The sequence below is a fragment of the Lepidochelys kempii genome, chromosome 24 (genome assembly GCF_965140265.1).
Source record: "Lepidochelys kempii isolate rLepKem1 chromosome 24, rLepKem1.hap2, whole genome shotgun sequence".
NCBI lineage: Eukaryota > Metazoa > Chordata > Testudines > Cheloniidae > Lepidochelys > Lepidochelys kempii.
In genome coordinates, this window is record NC_133279.1 from 13,685,884 (window position 1) to 13,701,063 (window position 15,180).

At 50.5% G+C, this 15,180-nt stretch overlaps 1 protein-coding gene across 1 annotated transcript in view; it reads right to left on the minus strand.

Annotated features, from left to right (window-relative positions):
• The window catches only part of LOC140902934 (IgGFc-binding protein-like), a 66,514-nt gene that overhangs the window by 14,096 nt on the left and 37,238 nt on the right, over nucleotides 1-15,180 (minus strand). The window contains exons 6-13 of the mRNA XM_073323516.1: nucleotides 14,575-15,173; nucleotides 11,066-11,633; nucleotides 9,737-10,320; nucleotides 8,643-9,216; nucleotides 8,174-8,373; nucleotides 7,408-7,549; nucleotides 6,350-6,681; nucleotides 847-1,420 (exon numbers count right to left, since the gene is read on the minus strand). Coding sequence (XP_073179617.1) covers nucleotides 847-1,420; nucleotides 6,350-6,681; nucleotides 7,408-7,549; nucleotides 8,174-8,373; nucleotides 8,643-9,216; nucleotides 9,737-10,320; nucleotides 11,066-11,633; nucleotides 14,575-15,173 — 3,573 coding nt within the window. The remainder of the gene's footprint in view (nucleotides 1-846; nucleotides 1,421-6,349; nucleotides 6,682-7,407; nucleotides 7,550-8,173; nucleotides 8,374-8,642; nucleotides 9,217-9,736; nucleotides 10,321-11,065; nucleotides 11,634-14,574; nucleotides 15,174-15,180) is intronic.

Sequence of the window (15,180 nt, forward strand, 5' to 3'; positions counted from 1 at the left end):
AGGAGAGTGGGTTTGTGGTGGGGGGGGAGAAAACCTGGTTTTGTGCTGGAAATGGCCCAACTTGATTATCATACACATTGTAAGGAGAGTGATCGCTTTAGATAAGCTATTACCAGCAGGAGAGTGGGGTCGGGGGAGGTATTTTTTCATGCTTTGTGTGTATAAAAAGATCTTCTACACTTTCCACAGTATGTATCCGATGAAGTGAGCTGTAGCTCACGAAAGCTTATGCTCAAATAAATTGGTTAGTCTCTAAGGTGACACAAGTCCTCCTTTTCTTTTTGTAAAACATCAGAATTACCCATGGGATGGAAATTCTCCTTCCTGATCAGTCATTTTCTGTGTCTCCCATGCCTCCATCTAATGTGTACACCTGATGTGTACACCCATGAGTGTGCACACCATATATCTGATGTGTATACCCTAGAGTATCTATATCTGTCTCATCTGTAACCTAATCCATTTAATGTATCCATCCATCCGTCTAATGTCTAATCTACCAATCTTTACCTCTAATCTCCCTGTGCATCAAATCCATCTGTCCATCCACTAAATCCATTTAATCTCCCTATCCATGCAATCCATCTATTCCCCATAACAATATTGAGTCTTTCTTTTTCACTAATCTAATCTATGAAAACCATGTGTCCATCGATTCTCAATCTAGCTAGTCTCTTATAGGGATTTCTCAAGCCGACATCCCCATAGCGCCTAGTTGCCAAGGTGCAGTGTCTAAGCCTAGTGTCTGCCCTGACACTCCGCCCACTGGCCATCTCCTCAAGCAGCACAGTAACTCTAGTCTAATTGCTGCTTTTGTCAATAAAAAAAACAAACCACTGAGCTCACCGCAGCCGGACGGTGTCCTCCAGTCATAGACGGTGATGCCCTGTTTCTTGCAGATGACTGCGTAGGCCTCCAGCGCCTGGCACAGGATGTTCTTGGCTCCCCCGTTCAGACACACGTCGTAGATGCAGCTGTCAAAAATGTCCTCAGGGCTCACTTTGCCGTGACACTCTCTGAAGGGCCCTCCCGGTGCTTTGCTGATCAAACCACAGTATTTGTCGCCCCCGTAGATCTCCTTCCTGCTCTCATCACATGTTGGGCAGTTCCCTTGGCAATAATCCCAGCAGAAAGGGTCTCGGTCTTTGACTTTCCAGCTCCTGGCCCACTCCACGATGGAGGATACTCGGGTGCCATTGGGTGACATCATGTCATCTCCACGGTTTTGGTTGAAGTTCCCACAAAGGCCACACGTGGCCCCATAATAGCTGCTGGGGAGGGTGATGATCAGGTGCCAATTCCAGTCATACGACACCTGCAGACCAAAGTCTGTCCGCAGGACAGCACTGAGACCGCTCTGGTAGAGCTTGATTTTACCGTCTTCCAGAGTCACCGGCAAGCTGGTGGTCACGTCATTGATCTAGAGATAGGAGGAAAGAACCAACGGTTATTTCTCTTTTCATCTCACCTCTTACAAGTTGCTCTTCTGGGACAATACAGATTGGAAAGCCCAGAATTAAGCACTTGAGAGCTCAGGGATAAAATGTTCTCTGTCCAAGGGACCTGGTTGTGGAATGAATTCCCAGTGCAGAACAGATAAATCCAGAGTCTGACCAACTTTAGGAAATGCTGAAAGACCCTCCCATATCATAAAGCTTTTCCACCATAATGACAATAACATTCCTAGCTTGAAACCCACCCAACTCACCACAAAATCCCACCGCAAGTAGAGTTTTGTATAGCCCAAAAAGAGGAGAAAAACCTGAAACTCCACAGATTTCACCAGGGCATTTACGATTGTCAATATATGTTATGCAGAGGATGCTTGGATACTGTGGTGTTCACTGGCAGTACAAAACCAGACAGAGAGAGAGAGAGAGAGAGAGAGAAAATATTTTAAATGAAAACATTTTTTCAAAATGAAAAACTTGGCTTCTTCATTATAGCTTTTCTCTGAACTCAAACTGTCAGCATCCTTCTTCTTCTTTGTGCGTGGTCATCAACATTTTTCAGAGTAGCAGCCATGTTAGTCTGTATCCACAAAAATAAAAGGAGGACTTGTGGCACCTTAGAGACTAACAAATTTATTTGAGCATGAGCTTTCATGAGCTACAGCTCACTTCATCGGATGCATTCAGTGGAAAATACTGAATGCCTCCGATGAAGTGAGCTGTAGCTCACGAAAGCTTATGCTCAAATAAATCTGTTAGTCTCTAAAGTGCCACAAGTCCTCCTTTTCTTTCTATCAACATCTTTGTTCTTCTTGGTGTTCAGCTACCATGGCCCTGTACTGCATTTGGTCATCACTGTCCTTCAATGTGCTCAATCCAAGGAACCAGTTAGCCTGTGTGATTTGGAGGGACTATGTGGCCTAGGGAGACTGGTGGAACAGAAATACTGGGAGGCCCAAGGGGACTGGGTGACCCACGTGGTTCATGGAGACAAGATTGCCCTGATGATTTGGTAGGGCCCAGGAGCATATAATTTAAAATCGGTTCATTTCTTGGCTGTTCAGATTCCTATGTAATGTTGGCATTTTAGATCTTTTTACTTTTCATGGACACTTTGAGACCACAAAAAGCAGATTACTTTTTATTGAAAATCCAAAATTTTCAATTCTGAAATTTCTAAATATAATTTGAATGACCCATTTCAAATGAATTAGAGCATTCAGTGGAAATTCTTGAAAAGGAAACAAAAATATTGGTTATTTTGTATGATTGGAACAAAAAAGATTTTGCAATTCTCAAAAAAATCTTGGTCTTCAGCAAGATGGACAGATACGCAGATAGATAGTTGAGATGTCTGGGGATACAGAGAGAGAGAGAGAGAGAGAGAGAGAGAGTGGAGGTGTATGGGGAGAGAGAGAGAGAGAGAGTGGAGGTGTATGGGGAGAGAGAGAGAGAGAGAGAGAGAGTGGAGGTGTATGGGGGGAGAGAGAGAGAGAGAGAGAGAGAGACAGTGGAGGTTTATGGGGAGAGAGAGAGAGAGAGAGAGAGAGTGGAGGTGTATGGGGGGAGAGAGAGAGAGAGAGAGGAGGTGTATGGGGAGAGAAAGAGAGAGAGAGAGAGAGACAGTGGAGGTGTATGGGGGGAGAGAGAGAGAGAGAGAGAGAGAGAGAGGAGGTGTATGGGGGGAGAGAGAGAGAGAGAGAGAGGAGGTGTATGGGGGAGAGAGAGAGAGAGACAGTGGAGGTGTATGGGGGGAGAGAGAGAGAGAGAGAGAGAGAGTGGAGGTTTATGGGGAGAGAGAGAGAGAGAGAGAGAGTGGAGGTGTATGGGGGGAGAGAGAGAGAGAGACAGTGGAGGTGTATGGGGAGAGAGAGAGAGAGAGAGAGAGAGAGAGAGAGAGAGAGAGTGGAGGTGTATGGGGGGAGAGAGAGAGAGAGAGAGAGAGAGAGAGAGTGGAGGTGTATGGGGGGAGAGAGAGAGAGAGAGAGAGAGAGAGTGGAGGTGTATGGGGGGAGAGAGAGAGAGAGACAGTGGAGGTTTATGGGGAGAGAGAGAGAGAGAGAGAGAGTGGAGGTGTATGGGGGGAGAGAGAGAGAGAGAGGAGGTGTATGGGGGATAGAGAGAGAGAGAGAGAGAGAGAGTGGAGGTGTATGGGGGGAGAGAGAGAGAGAGACAGTGGAGGTGTATGGGGGGAGAGAGAGAGAGAGACAGTGGAGGTGTATGGGGGGAGAGAGAGAGAGAGAGAGAGAGAGAGGAGGTGTATGGGGAGAGAGAGAGAGAGAGAGAGAGAGAGTGGAGGTGTATGGGGGGAGAGAGAGAGAGAGAGTGGAGGTGTATGGGGGATAGAGAGAGAGAGAGACAGTGGAGGTGTATGGGGGGAGAGAGAGAGAGAGAGAGAGAGAGTGGAGGTGTATGGGGGGAGAGAGAGAGAGAGAGACAGTGGAGGTGTATGGGGGGAGAGAGAGAGAGAGAGGAGGTGTATGGGGGATAGAGAGAGAGAGAGAGAGAGAGAGTGGAGGTGTATGGGGGGAGAGAGAGAGAGAGACAGTGGAGGTGTATGGGGGTGAGGAGAGAGAGAGACAGTGGAGGTGTATGGGGGGAGAGAGAGAGAGAGAGAGAGAGAGAGAGGAGGTGTATGGGGAGAGAGAGAGAGAGAGAGAGAGAGTGGAGGTGTATGGGGGGAGAGAGAGAGAGAGAGTGGAGGTGTATGGGGAGAGAGAGAGAGAGAGAGAGAGAGTGGAGGTGTATGGGGGATAGAGAGAGAGAGAGACAGTGGAGGTGTATGGGGGATAGAGAGAGAGAGAGAGAGAGAGAGAGAGTGGAGGTGTATGGGGGATAGAGAGAGAGAGAGACAGTGGAGGTGTATGGGGGATAGAGAGAGAGAGAGAGAGAGAGAGAGAGGAGGTGTATGGGGGGAGAGAGAGAGAGAGAGTGGAGGTGTATGGGGGGAGAGAGAGAGAGAGACAGTGGAGGTGTATGGGGGGAGAGAGAGAGAGAGAGAGAGAGAGAGAGGAGGTGTATGGGGGGAGAGAGAGAGAGAGAGTGGAGGTGTATGGGGGATAGAGAGAGAGAGAGACAGTGGAGGTGTATGGGGGATAGAGAGAGAGAGAGAGAGAGAGAGTGGAGGTGTATGGGGGGAGAGAGAGAGAGAGAGAGATAGTGGAGGTGTATGGGGGGAGAGAGAGAGAGAGAGAGAGAGTGGAGGTGTATGGGGGGAGAGAGAGAGAGAGAGTGGAGGTGTATGGGGGGAGAGAGAGAGAGAGAGTGGAGGTGTATGGGGGGAGAGAGAGAGAGAGAGAGATAGTGGAGGTGTATGGGGGGAGAGAGAGAGAGAGAGAGAGAGAGAGGAGGTGTATGGGGGGAGAGAGAGAGAGAGAGAGAGAGAGTGGAGGTGTATGGGGAGAGAGAGAGAGAGAGAGAGAGAGAGTGGAGGTGTATGGGGGGAGAGAGAGAGAGACAGTGGAGGTGTATGGGGGGAGAGAGAGAGAGAGAGAGTGGAGGTGTATGGGGGATAGAGAGAGAGAGAGAGAGAGAGTGGAGGTGTATGGGGGGAGAGAGAGAGAGAGACAGTGGAGGTGTATGGGGGGAGAGAGAGAGAGAGAGAGAGGAGGTGTATGGGGGGAGAGAGAGAGAGACAGTGGAGGTGTATGGGGGGAGAGAGAGAGAGAGAGAGAGGAGGTGTATGGGGGGAGAGAGAGAGAGACAGTGGAGGTGTATGGGGGATAGAGAGAGAGAGAGACAGTGGAGGTGTATGGGGGGAGAGAGAGAGAGAGAGAGAGGAGGTGTATGGGGGGAGAGAGAGAGAGAGACAGTGGAGGTGTATGGGGGGAGAGAGAGAGAGAGAGAGAGGAGGTGTATGGGGGGAGAGAGAGAGAGAGACAGTGGAGGTGTATGGGGGGAGAGAGAGAGAAAGAGGAGGTGTATGGGTGTAGATAGATAGCTAGATTGATTGATAGTTAGATAGATAGATGCTCATGAGGATGGATGGGATAGATGGAGAGAAAGAGATGTGTGTGGGGGATAGACAGAGGGATGGATAGATGTGTATGGGGATGGTGTAGCCTAGGAATGACTCACTGGTGTGGCACCTCCTGCTGGTCCTCTTGGGAATTAGCTCTTGTGCAGCCTGGATTGCCCTCTGCAGGCTGGTATCTCACCTTGCTTTGGGCCCCCGTGTCCCTGCTGGACCCCAGTGCCCCTTTACCTCAGGGTTCTTTCCCCAGCAGTAACCCACAGTCTGGATCTCCCCTCCCAGGGGAACCCCCCAACCCTCTATCCTCATCTTGCCTCAGTGGCTACTGCCAGTCTCCATCCAGCCCCCAGTCACTGGGGCAGACTGCAGTCTGTAATAGCCACTCATCACAGGCAAGGGAGTCGGACCAGCTGCCCCTGCCTAACTCTGGGCTGCACCTCTGCAATCCCAGTAACTGCTTTGGGCTTTAGCAAGGCTTCAGCCTGGGGATTTGCCAGGCTGGAGCTCCCCAGCTCCTCTTGCCTTGCCTTTCCCCAGCCTTGCTCTACTCCTGGTACCCTGAGCTCCCAGGCAGCCAGGTCCTTCTCTCTCCACAGCTAGAGAGAGACCAACCCAGCTCCTCCCTGAGCCCTTATAACAGGGCCAGCTGTGGCCTGATTGGAGCGTGGCCCCCGCTGTGGCTGCTTCCCCAGTCAGCCCAGCCTTTTCTCTCGGAGCAGGGGAGTTGCCCCCCTACAGATGGATGGACAAAGAGCTTTGTATGGGGATGGAAGGGAGGATGGATGCACAGGTATTAGAATAGATAAATAGATGTGTACAAGGATGAAAGTGGGGATGGATTCAAAGATAGATATATTTGGAGGAGTGGGGAGATGTTTTTATTCCAAATGTAACCTCTTCAACCATTCTTGTATTTTGTACTCACTCTGATTTTCCCAACTTCCTTCTTGTAGATGGAGATGTTGTAGCCATAGACATAGATGTTGGTCAGGCGCACGTAGGAGACAGCCTGGTTGCCCCCCCTGTTGTCGTTCTTCTCAGTGATGGTGAAGGGCACCAGGGTGTTGTCGCTCCCGCAGTACTTGACCAGGGTGTAGGTGCAGGTGCCCTGGAAGTCAAAGTTCAGCCCGTCGAAGGTGTGATAGTGCGGGTCCCCCCAGCCCCAGCAGGTTCCAGTGTAGTTGGGAACACACATCGCACGGCCGTTCTGGACCTTGCACGTCTCCTTGGCCCGACATGTCTGGACTTTGCAGGGATCTGAAAGGGGAGAAATCCCAGCAATCCATGAGTGAGAGCTAGATGCCAGGCAAGATCAGTTCAGCACAGGCTCAGTTATTCTCCAAAATTCTCCAGAACCAGAACCAGCTGGCCCACCAAAGTCATTCGGAAGAGGGGACAACCAGAGAGGAGTCAACAAGAGACAGTTTGCTACAGATGAGAGACCTAGACTATATGTCCCTGTTCAGTAATTGATGAGGAAGAAATTCCCTTGGCTTCTGTAGAATCATAGAATCAGATGGTTAGAAGGGACCATAAGGGTCATGTAGTCTAACCTCCTGCTAAGATGCAGGATGGAAGCTCTGTCTGAGTAGGGATTAAGTAATTAGGTAGTGTAAGGACCTCAACATTTGACCTAAAAGCAGGAACTTAGGAGACTTTTGTTTGCCTCTTGACTGTCAAGTCCCTGATCCAAAAGCCAAGGATAAAATCAGTTACTTGATTTAACATGTCCTGCCTCCCAGCCCCCAGTCTCCTACCCATATAATTCATTAGAACTCACTCCCCTCCTAGAGATAGGGATAAAACCCAGGTGGACTGGCTCCTAGCCCCCCGGATCTAACCACTTGATCCCACTCCCCTCCTAGATCTAAGGACAGAAACTCTACTCTGGGCCAGATCCTCAGCTTTTGTGACTCCACTGAATCTGCTCTAATGTCCAGCTCTACAATCACCTCTCTTCTTCTTTCACTCACGCTCCTTTACCTTTGTTGATACATTGCATGACTCCATCTCTGATCTCACAGGTTTCATCACGGGCACAGCTATGGGCCTCGCAGGTGACTCCTTGGAAAGGAATGCAGGTGCAACTTTGCTGGCACTTGTTCTTCAGGACCGTTTCGTTGGGCTGTTTGAAAAAAGGAGAAATAATACAATGTAACCCAGACAAATATAGTTCTACAGTGAGGAGGTTTTCAGTTATATGTAGCCTATATATGGGTATAGAAATCACATCTCTTGTCTCCCAGCCTCCCTGTTCTAAGTCACTAGATCTCACTCTTCTCCTAGAGCCAGGAACAGAACCCAGGAGTCCTGGCTCCCACCTCCCTTGCTCTTTTCTTTACCTCTTGACTGTCAAGTCCCTGATCCAAAAGCCAATGATAAAATCCCTGACTTGATTTGACAGAGACCCCACTCTCCTCGAGAGCTGGCTATAAAACCCAGGAGTCCTGGATCCCATTGCCCCTTTTCTTCTAAACCACTAGTAGACCCTTCTCTCCTCCCAGAGCAAGGGATAGAAGCCATTAGTTATCATTCCCAGCCACCCTGCTCTAATCCACTAGACACAACTCCCCTTTCAGAGCCAGGATTCATGGAAATAGTATTGCACCTTTAGTGTCTTTTGCTTTTCTATAGAGATTCATGTATAGGCCATTGGCAACTGACAATGGTCTGATCCAACATGGCTGATGAGAGCAGGGCGTGAAGGACGTGACTGGATAGGAGCTAATACCCCAGCAGGGGGCGGTACCTTGTAATATATCCCCTTCTTGAAGCACCCACAGCTCTGCAGAGCCACGCAGCCCTGGCCATCGAAGAGGAAGCCATCGTCGCACTGGCAGCCTTCGGCGCAGGTGTCTGGGCACTTCCTGGCGTCGGTGATCCTGGCACAGGTGGTGGTGCAGAGGTCGGCGCACGCCTCGTAGTGACTGTTGGCCGGGCAGCGCAGAGCTAAGGCAGAGAGAAAAATAATTGATGGCTGGAGAGATCTCAGCCCACACCTTAGAGAGACAGACATGAAGGAGAGGAGAATCTGACGGGGACGAGAGGACCAGGTCACCTTTATAAGGGAACATGACCTTGTTGGTTCCCACCCAAAGGAGTCTCTCAAGAAGCCCAGAGGCCTGGAATGAGATACCTAGAATCGCTCTCCCCGCCCCCCAGCAGGAGGGGAGCGAGTGGGATAGGCCCTTCTGCTACACCAGCATCGCGGCACTTACGGCAGAAGGAGGCGCTCCTCCAGGGCTGGATAGGGGCCCCGGCCTCTTGGCAGGCCGTCACGTAGCTGTGGATGCTCTGGCACAGGACCTGGGAGTCCCCGTTGCCCAAGCACACATCATACAGGCAGTTGTTGAAATACACGCTGGGGCTGACCGTGCCGTGGCAGGCGACAAAGGGGCCGTCGGGGGCCGTGAGGAGCCCGCAGTAGTTGCGCTGTTTGAAGACGTCCTTCTTCCTCTCCTCACAGACCGGGCAGCTGTTCTCGGTGCATGCGTCCTCACAGGCCACCCCCGGGATCGGGACTTTCCAGGCAGAACCGAACGCTGCCATGTTAGGGGCCGCCCTGCCGTCGGGGAGCAGAAACTCGTCATCCCGACGCCCATTGTAGTTCCCGCACAGGCCACACGTCTGGCCCTGGTAGTTCCCTGGGACAGTGACTCTGGCATGGTAAACCAGGTCGTAGCTCACGGTGAGGCCGAAGTCAGTTTGCACCAGCACGTTCCCACCGTGCTGATATGCTTGGAGCTGCCCATCAGCCACAACCACAGGGAGGTTGTGGGACACCCCGTCCACCTGGAAGAGAAAGAGCATTCCCTGTGAGCCGGGGGAGGGGATGCTGTAGGGGTGGGCTGTGGGCACAAGATAGGGTCTCAGTGACACCTGGTTAAATCTGTAGTGACTCCACTGAACTAAATTAAGTTAGGACCAGATTCTCATCTCACTGATCCCAAGGTAAAACCAGAGTCACTTCTTGCAGTCTAACGGGGACAGGTCTGGATTCTGATCTCAGTTCCCTGGGGTTAATCTGCAATCATCCACTCGCTGCAATGAGGTGAGGACTGGATTCTGGTGTCACTTGTTCCATTGAAAATCCATAGTCTACTTTTTTCAGTGGGAAGCCTCTGGATTTACAGTGGTGTCAATGAAGTCAGGATCACACACTCAGTCTTTGACCCCAGTTGGGGTCTCCGCAGAGAGTTAATTCTAATGACTGACCTGTGAGACAAGTGCCTCTTGCATTGCCACATCTGTGGGGCTACCCCATGGCTGGTTTCAAACCCATGGGACCATTTTGAGCAGGACTTACCATGACAAGCCCCTTCTTGTTCTGCAGCAAGGTGAGTGTGAGCCCATAGACCTCCACGGACACCAGCTTGGTGACAGACACCTTCCCGTTGCCCCACGGCACATTTTCCACCTTCACAGCAAAGGATGTCAGGTTCCCAGTGTTGGTGCAGGTCTTGGCCAGGATGTAGGTGCAGGTGCCTTGGAAATCAAAGGCGACCCCATCGAAGGAGAGGTAGTGGGGGTCTCCGGCAGCGGAACACGTTGCGGATCCGACTGGCTGGCATTTCCGGATACCATTCACCAGCTTGCACTCCTCATTAGGGCGGCAGGACAACCCCTTACACACCACGTCTCCGCTGGCCTGGCACACACACTGCTCCTGGCACGTTGGGTGGAAGGTCTCCCCAGCCTTATAATAAAATCCCAGGTAGACACAGCCACACTGGGATATAGGGACACACTCATCACCGCTGAGCACAAAGCCCTCATTGCACACGCAGCCTTCCCAGCACTGGGTAGAGCACTGAACTGGGGCATAGAAGCTGCTGCAGGTGGCCTGGCAGCCCTGGGCGCAAACCTCGTAGTGGCTGTTTTGGGCACAGGAGAGACCTGCCATTGAAACAACAAGACTTTAGCATCCCAAAAAAGAAAACTAAATGGATTCTGAACTATGTAACAATGTAAGGGCTGAAGAAGGGAGTCTGATGACAGCCCTGGAGAATGGAGTCTGTTGGGTGCAGTATAGGAAGCTGCCGGGCAAAATTCCTTCATACTGTGCCTTGCCAATATGTCGTTGCAGGACCCCTTGAGAGAGAAGAGTGTCTCCATGGCCCGTTCAGCTCTTGACCTTTTCTAACACTGGCAGCTCAGGTATATTTACCTCCAGTTATTACCGTGAGCTCTGTGACAGGCTCATTCGTACAATAAGGACCTGCATAAGATTCACATGCTCGTGAAATACAGGCCCTATATCCCATTCCCTGGACAATCCACACTGAGTCAACTTCTCGCCCCCAGGCAGGGCCTGGATTGGAATTCGCACCCTCTAGGGGACAGGCCCCAGATTCCATTTCCCTGCCCGTGAGCCAGTCCGTTCCCCTGTCTTGGGATCAGATCAGAGCTGGTGTCCCCTAGAGGGGAAAAGCCCCATATCCTCTCCCATGTCCACCCTGAGCTGGCCAGTCCCCCCACCCTGGGGCTAGATCAGAGCCCGCACCTGCTAGCGCAGAAACAGCTCATATCCCCTTCCCTGAACACCAACCAACTTGTCTTGCCCTTGAGCAAAGACCCTGTTTTCTTTCCCTCGTGCATTAACTTTCATCACAGAAGACAGTCCCAAGCTGCTTCCACTTACTGCAGAAGGAGTTGGTCCTCCAGGCATATATAGTCACCCCGGCGGCCTGGCAGGCTGCAGCATAGCTAGTGATAAGCTGGCATATCACAGCTTGTTGGCCTTTGAAGAAGCAATAGTCGTACACGCAGTCTTGGAAGTAGTCCTCGGGGTCGACTTTGCTGTGACACTCTCGGAAGGGGCCACTCTTGTCTAGGAGGATCCCGCACTCCCCATTCATTCCTCGTTGGCGTCTCTCAACAGCTTCAAGATCTGAGCACTCGTCCTTGGCAACCTCCACACAGCCGGGGATATCCTTCACCTTCCAGCTCTGCCCAAAGGCCGTTGGGTTTGGGGCCAATGTGCCGCCCCTCATGGTCAACTCATCTCCCTTGTCCCCGTTGAAGTTCCCACAGAGACCGCACACGGCTCCAGCATAGGTGCTTGGAGCTGTGACAGTGATCCGGCCCTGCCAGTCAAAGGTGACGGTGAGACCGAAGTCAGTCTGGATCGCGGCTTCCTTCCCCCTCCGGTATATGGAGATCTTGCTGTCGTTGGTGCTATATGGTAGGTTGATCAGCACGCTGTTCACCTAGGATCAATGCCAAGGGATCAGTGAGAATGGTCTGACACTGAGCAAGCACCTTTGAACCTGCAGAACCCCACCCCTCTAACGAACTTTCCAGGTAGAGCTGGTTGAAAACAAAACCCAAATGGTGAATTTTGAATTCATTTTCATTCTGTTCATTTTTTATTTTCCTTTTTTAAAAATGTTTTTAAACTACGTTTCCGTTTCCCATTTGCAGGTTAAGTAGTTTTTTAAAATGACATTTTATTGATTCCAAAATCAAAACTTTTCAATTTGGGAAAGTTTCCCAAATGAAGTGCAATGCACAATGACCAATGACTGGAGATAGAAGAATAAGAGATAGAGGTACAATGACAAAATGCCAAAGAAAGAAATGTATGGCAACTAAACACAAAAAGAGAAGAAACACAGAAAGGCTGACAAATGAACATAGAAAAGGAATAAAGCTAATGAATCTGAGGAGAAATAACTTGCAAAAGCTGCTCAGAATTCTCCATCAGAATGATTTTTGCAGCTGAAAATGCAGTTTTTGAAAATTTAAAATTTACTAGCAGAAAATTTTGATTTTGCTAGAAATTTTCTATTTTCCTGACAGAAGAATCAAAATGAAATAGTCATTTTGGGTCAATTCGATCTGAACTGGAATATTTCATTTTTTAACTGCCCCACAACGTTTCATTTTGAATCAGAAAAAACGTAATTAAGCTTTTTTTCCCCTATTGCACATTGCCTTATGGGAGCTGTAGTTCCAGTCCCCATTCTCTCCTATGGGCTGGACTCCCTGGAGGACTTCAACTCCCTGTAATAGATTTCCACTGCTTGGAGCATCATGGGTATCACGTGACTCTGGTTGTACTATGCGGGATATAGTCCCCCAGGAGAAAATGGTGTCAGGAACTGCAGCTCCTATCAGGCAATGGGAAATATGATTTAATCTTGAAATGTGGCTCAACAAACTGGATCAGAAGATTTCTGTTTGCGCAGCTTGAAATGTTTTCTTCACTTGAACATATTAAAATGTAATATTTCCACATTTCAATTTTTTACCGCATTTTGGGATGAAAACAAAATTTGGAAATGTCTAAACTCCCTGTGAGGTTCGCAGTCCACATTTCACTCGGCTCCGCTTGCCATGCAGACGTGCACGGAGAAGGCCTTATTTGTAGAGTAGCAATGTGCAAAGTAAGGTTCGGCTGATTATCTACATGAAATTACATCTGAGCTGGGGAAACTGAGCAGGACTGCCAGATGTCCCGTTTTCAGCGGGAAAGTCCAGTTGAAAAGTGGACATGCCAGCCACTTCTGGGAGCAGCGCAGAGCCAGGGCAGGCAGGGAGCCTGCCTTAGCCTTGCTGGGCCACCAACCGGGAGCTGCCCGAGATAAGCGCCGCCTGACCGGAGAGCACATCCCGAACCCCCTGCCCCAGGTTGGAACCCCCTCCCGCACCCAAACACCCTCCCAGAGCCTGCGCCCCCTCCCACACCCTAATGCCCTACCCCAGCCTTGAGCCCCCTCCTTCACTCCAAACCCTTCATCCCCAGCCCCACCCCACAGCCCACACCCCCAACCCGAGCCCTCAGCCCCTCCTGTACCCCAACCCCCTGCCCCAGCCCAGAGCCCCTGCCGTACCCTGAACCCCTCATTTCTGACCTTACCCCAGAGCCCTCACCCCCAGCTGGAGCCCTCACCCCCTCCCACACCCCTACCCCCTGCCTCAGCCTAGAGAAAGTGAGTGAGGGTTGGGGAGAGCAGGTGACAGAGGGAGGGGGACTGGGGTGAGTGGGAGCAGAGCCTCAGAGAAGGGGCGGGGCAGGGGCAGGGCCTCCGGGAACAAGCAGGACAGGGGGCGGGGCAAGGATGTTCAGTTTTGTGCAATTAGAAAGTTGGCAACTCTATTGGAAGGGCTCGAGCGGACAAGGAAGGGGGTTGCTGGGCAGGCAGCGTGGAAGGAGGTGGGACACTGCTCTGCAGGAGGGCTTCTTCCTAGTCCCCTGGGTGGCTACAGCGCCGTTCTGACCTGTACTGCCAGGCAGCCTGCTGGAGATGGGGTTTGCAAGTCCCTTGGGACTGCTCACCCTGGAGTTGAGGGAGGAGAGCAATGAGTGATGGGGGGAGAGGGGAAAGAGGAGTAAATGCGGGATGGGGCCTCGGGGGAAGAGACGGGGAAGAGGATCCAGTTTTCAGAAATAAGAAAGTTGGCAACCCAAGAACTGAGAGAGAGGCAGATGTGGGCATTGTCCTAGCAATGCTGGATGCAGCTCCAGACAGCTCCAAATTATAGCTGGGAGAATAAACGGGCTTTCAGTTTGCTGGCAATTCCAACCCACCCTCCCACCCCCCCCCAAAAAAAATCACATTGAACTGAAATGAAAGGTTCCAAAATTTTCAATGAATGAAAAAGCAAATATGGGGGGAGATGAAACTTTCCATTTGACCCAAAACAAAATATTTTGGTTGAATTTCAAGCTTGTCTTGTCTTTATGATAGTTTTAGAAATAAAATTAATGGAAAATTTGAAATTAAAAGTCATTTTGAACTGAATTTTTGTTTTAAAATGCCAAAACGGAACATTTGAATGGTTTGGATTTTTTTAAAGGGTTCTTTCCAATTGAAACAATTTGGTGAAACTGACACAAATTCACAAAGTGTTTTCTTGTCACCAAACCTGCACTTTTTACCAAAAAAGGTTAGGTATGAAAACCGTCAGCAACCTGACATCCAAAATATACATCAGAAGTTTCATTGTGTGTTGAAAATGTGGTTGAATTAAACATCTAATCACAGTGTCCTGGGTAAAAGAAAAGGTAAAATGAGCGAACTCAGGAAAGAAGAAAAGAATGATGGCTGACCACAGGAAAGAAAGAAGGTTCGGTGACTGAACATGGCAAAGGAAGACAGGTCTGATGACTGACCAGGAAAGGGTAGAAAGGTTCGATACACTCACCATGACTCTGCCAGGGTTTTCCCTGCTGATCACAATATCGACCTCATAGACTTTGACCTGCACAACTTTGGTGAAGGACACGACTTGGCTGCCCCGATGGTCATTCTGAACTAGGACCTGGAAATCCACCAGGTCCTGGTTGTTGTTGCACAGCCCGGCGAACTGATACAGGCAGGTGCCCTGGAAGTCAAACTTCTTCCTGTCAAAGCTGATGTAGTGAGGGTCCCCCGAAGCTGAGCAGGTTCCGTAGCTGACGGGGTAGCAGTTCTGGATGCCATTCTCCACCCGGCACTGCTCCCCAGTCCTGCATCCGGTGGCCTGACAGCTCACTTGCCTGGTTTGCGGTTCACAAAGGCAGCGTCTGGTGCAGGCGCTGTCTCCCCAGAATTGCTCTCCGAGATCATACAGACGCCCCTGGAACTCACATCCGCAGCTAGCCTTGGGGATGCATTTCCCAGCGTCCAGCACGAAGCCCTCATTGCACTGGCAGGTCTCCACGCAGGGCAAGGAGCAGTTGTTAGGGGTCACTCGATCATTGCAGGTGGCAGGACATGCAGAGCCGCAAGCCTTATACTGGCTATTCACCGGGCAGGGCAGAGCTGTCAA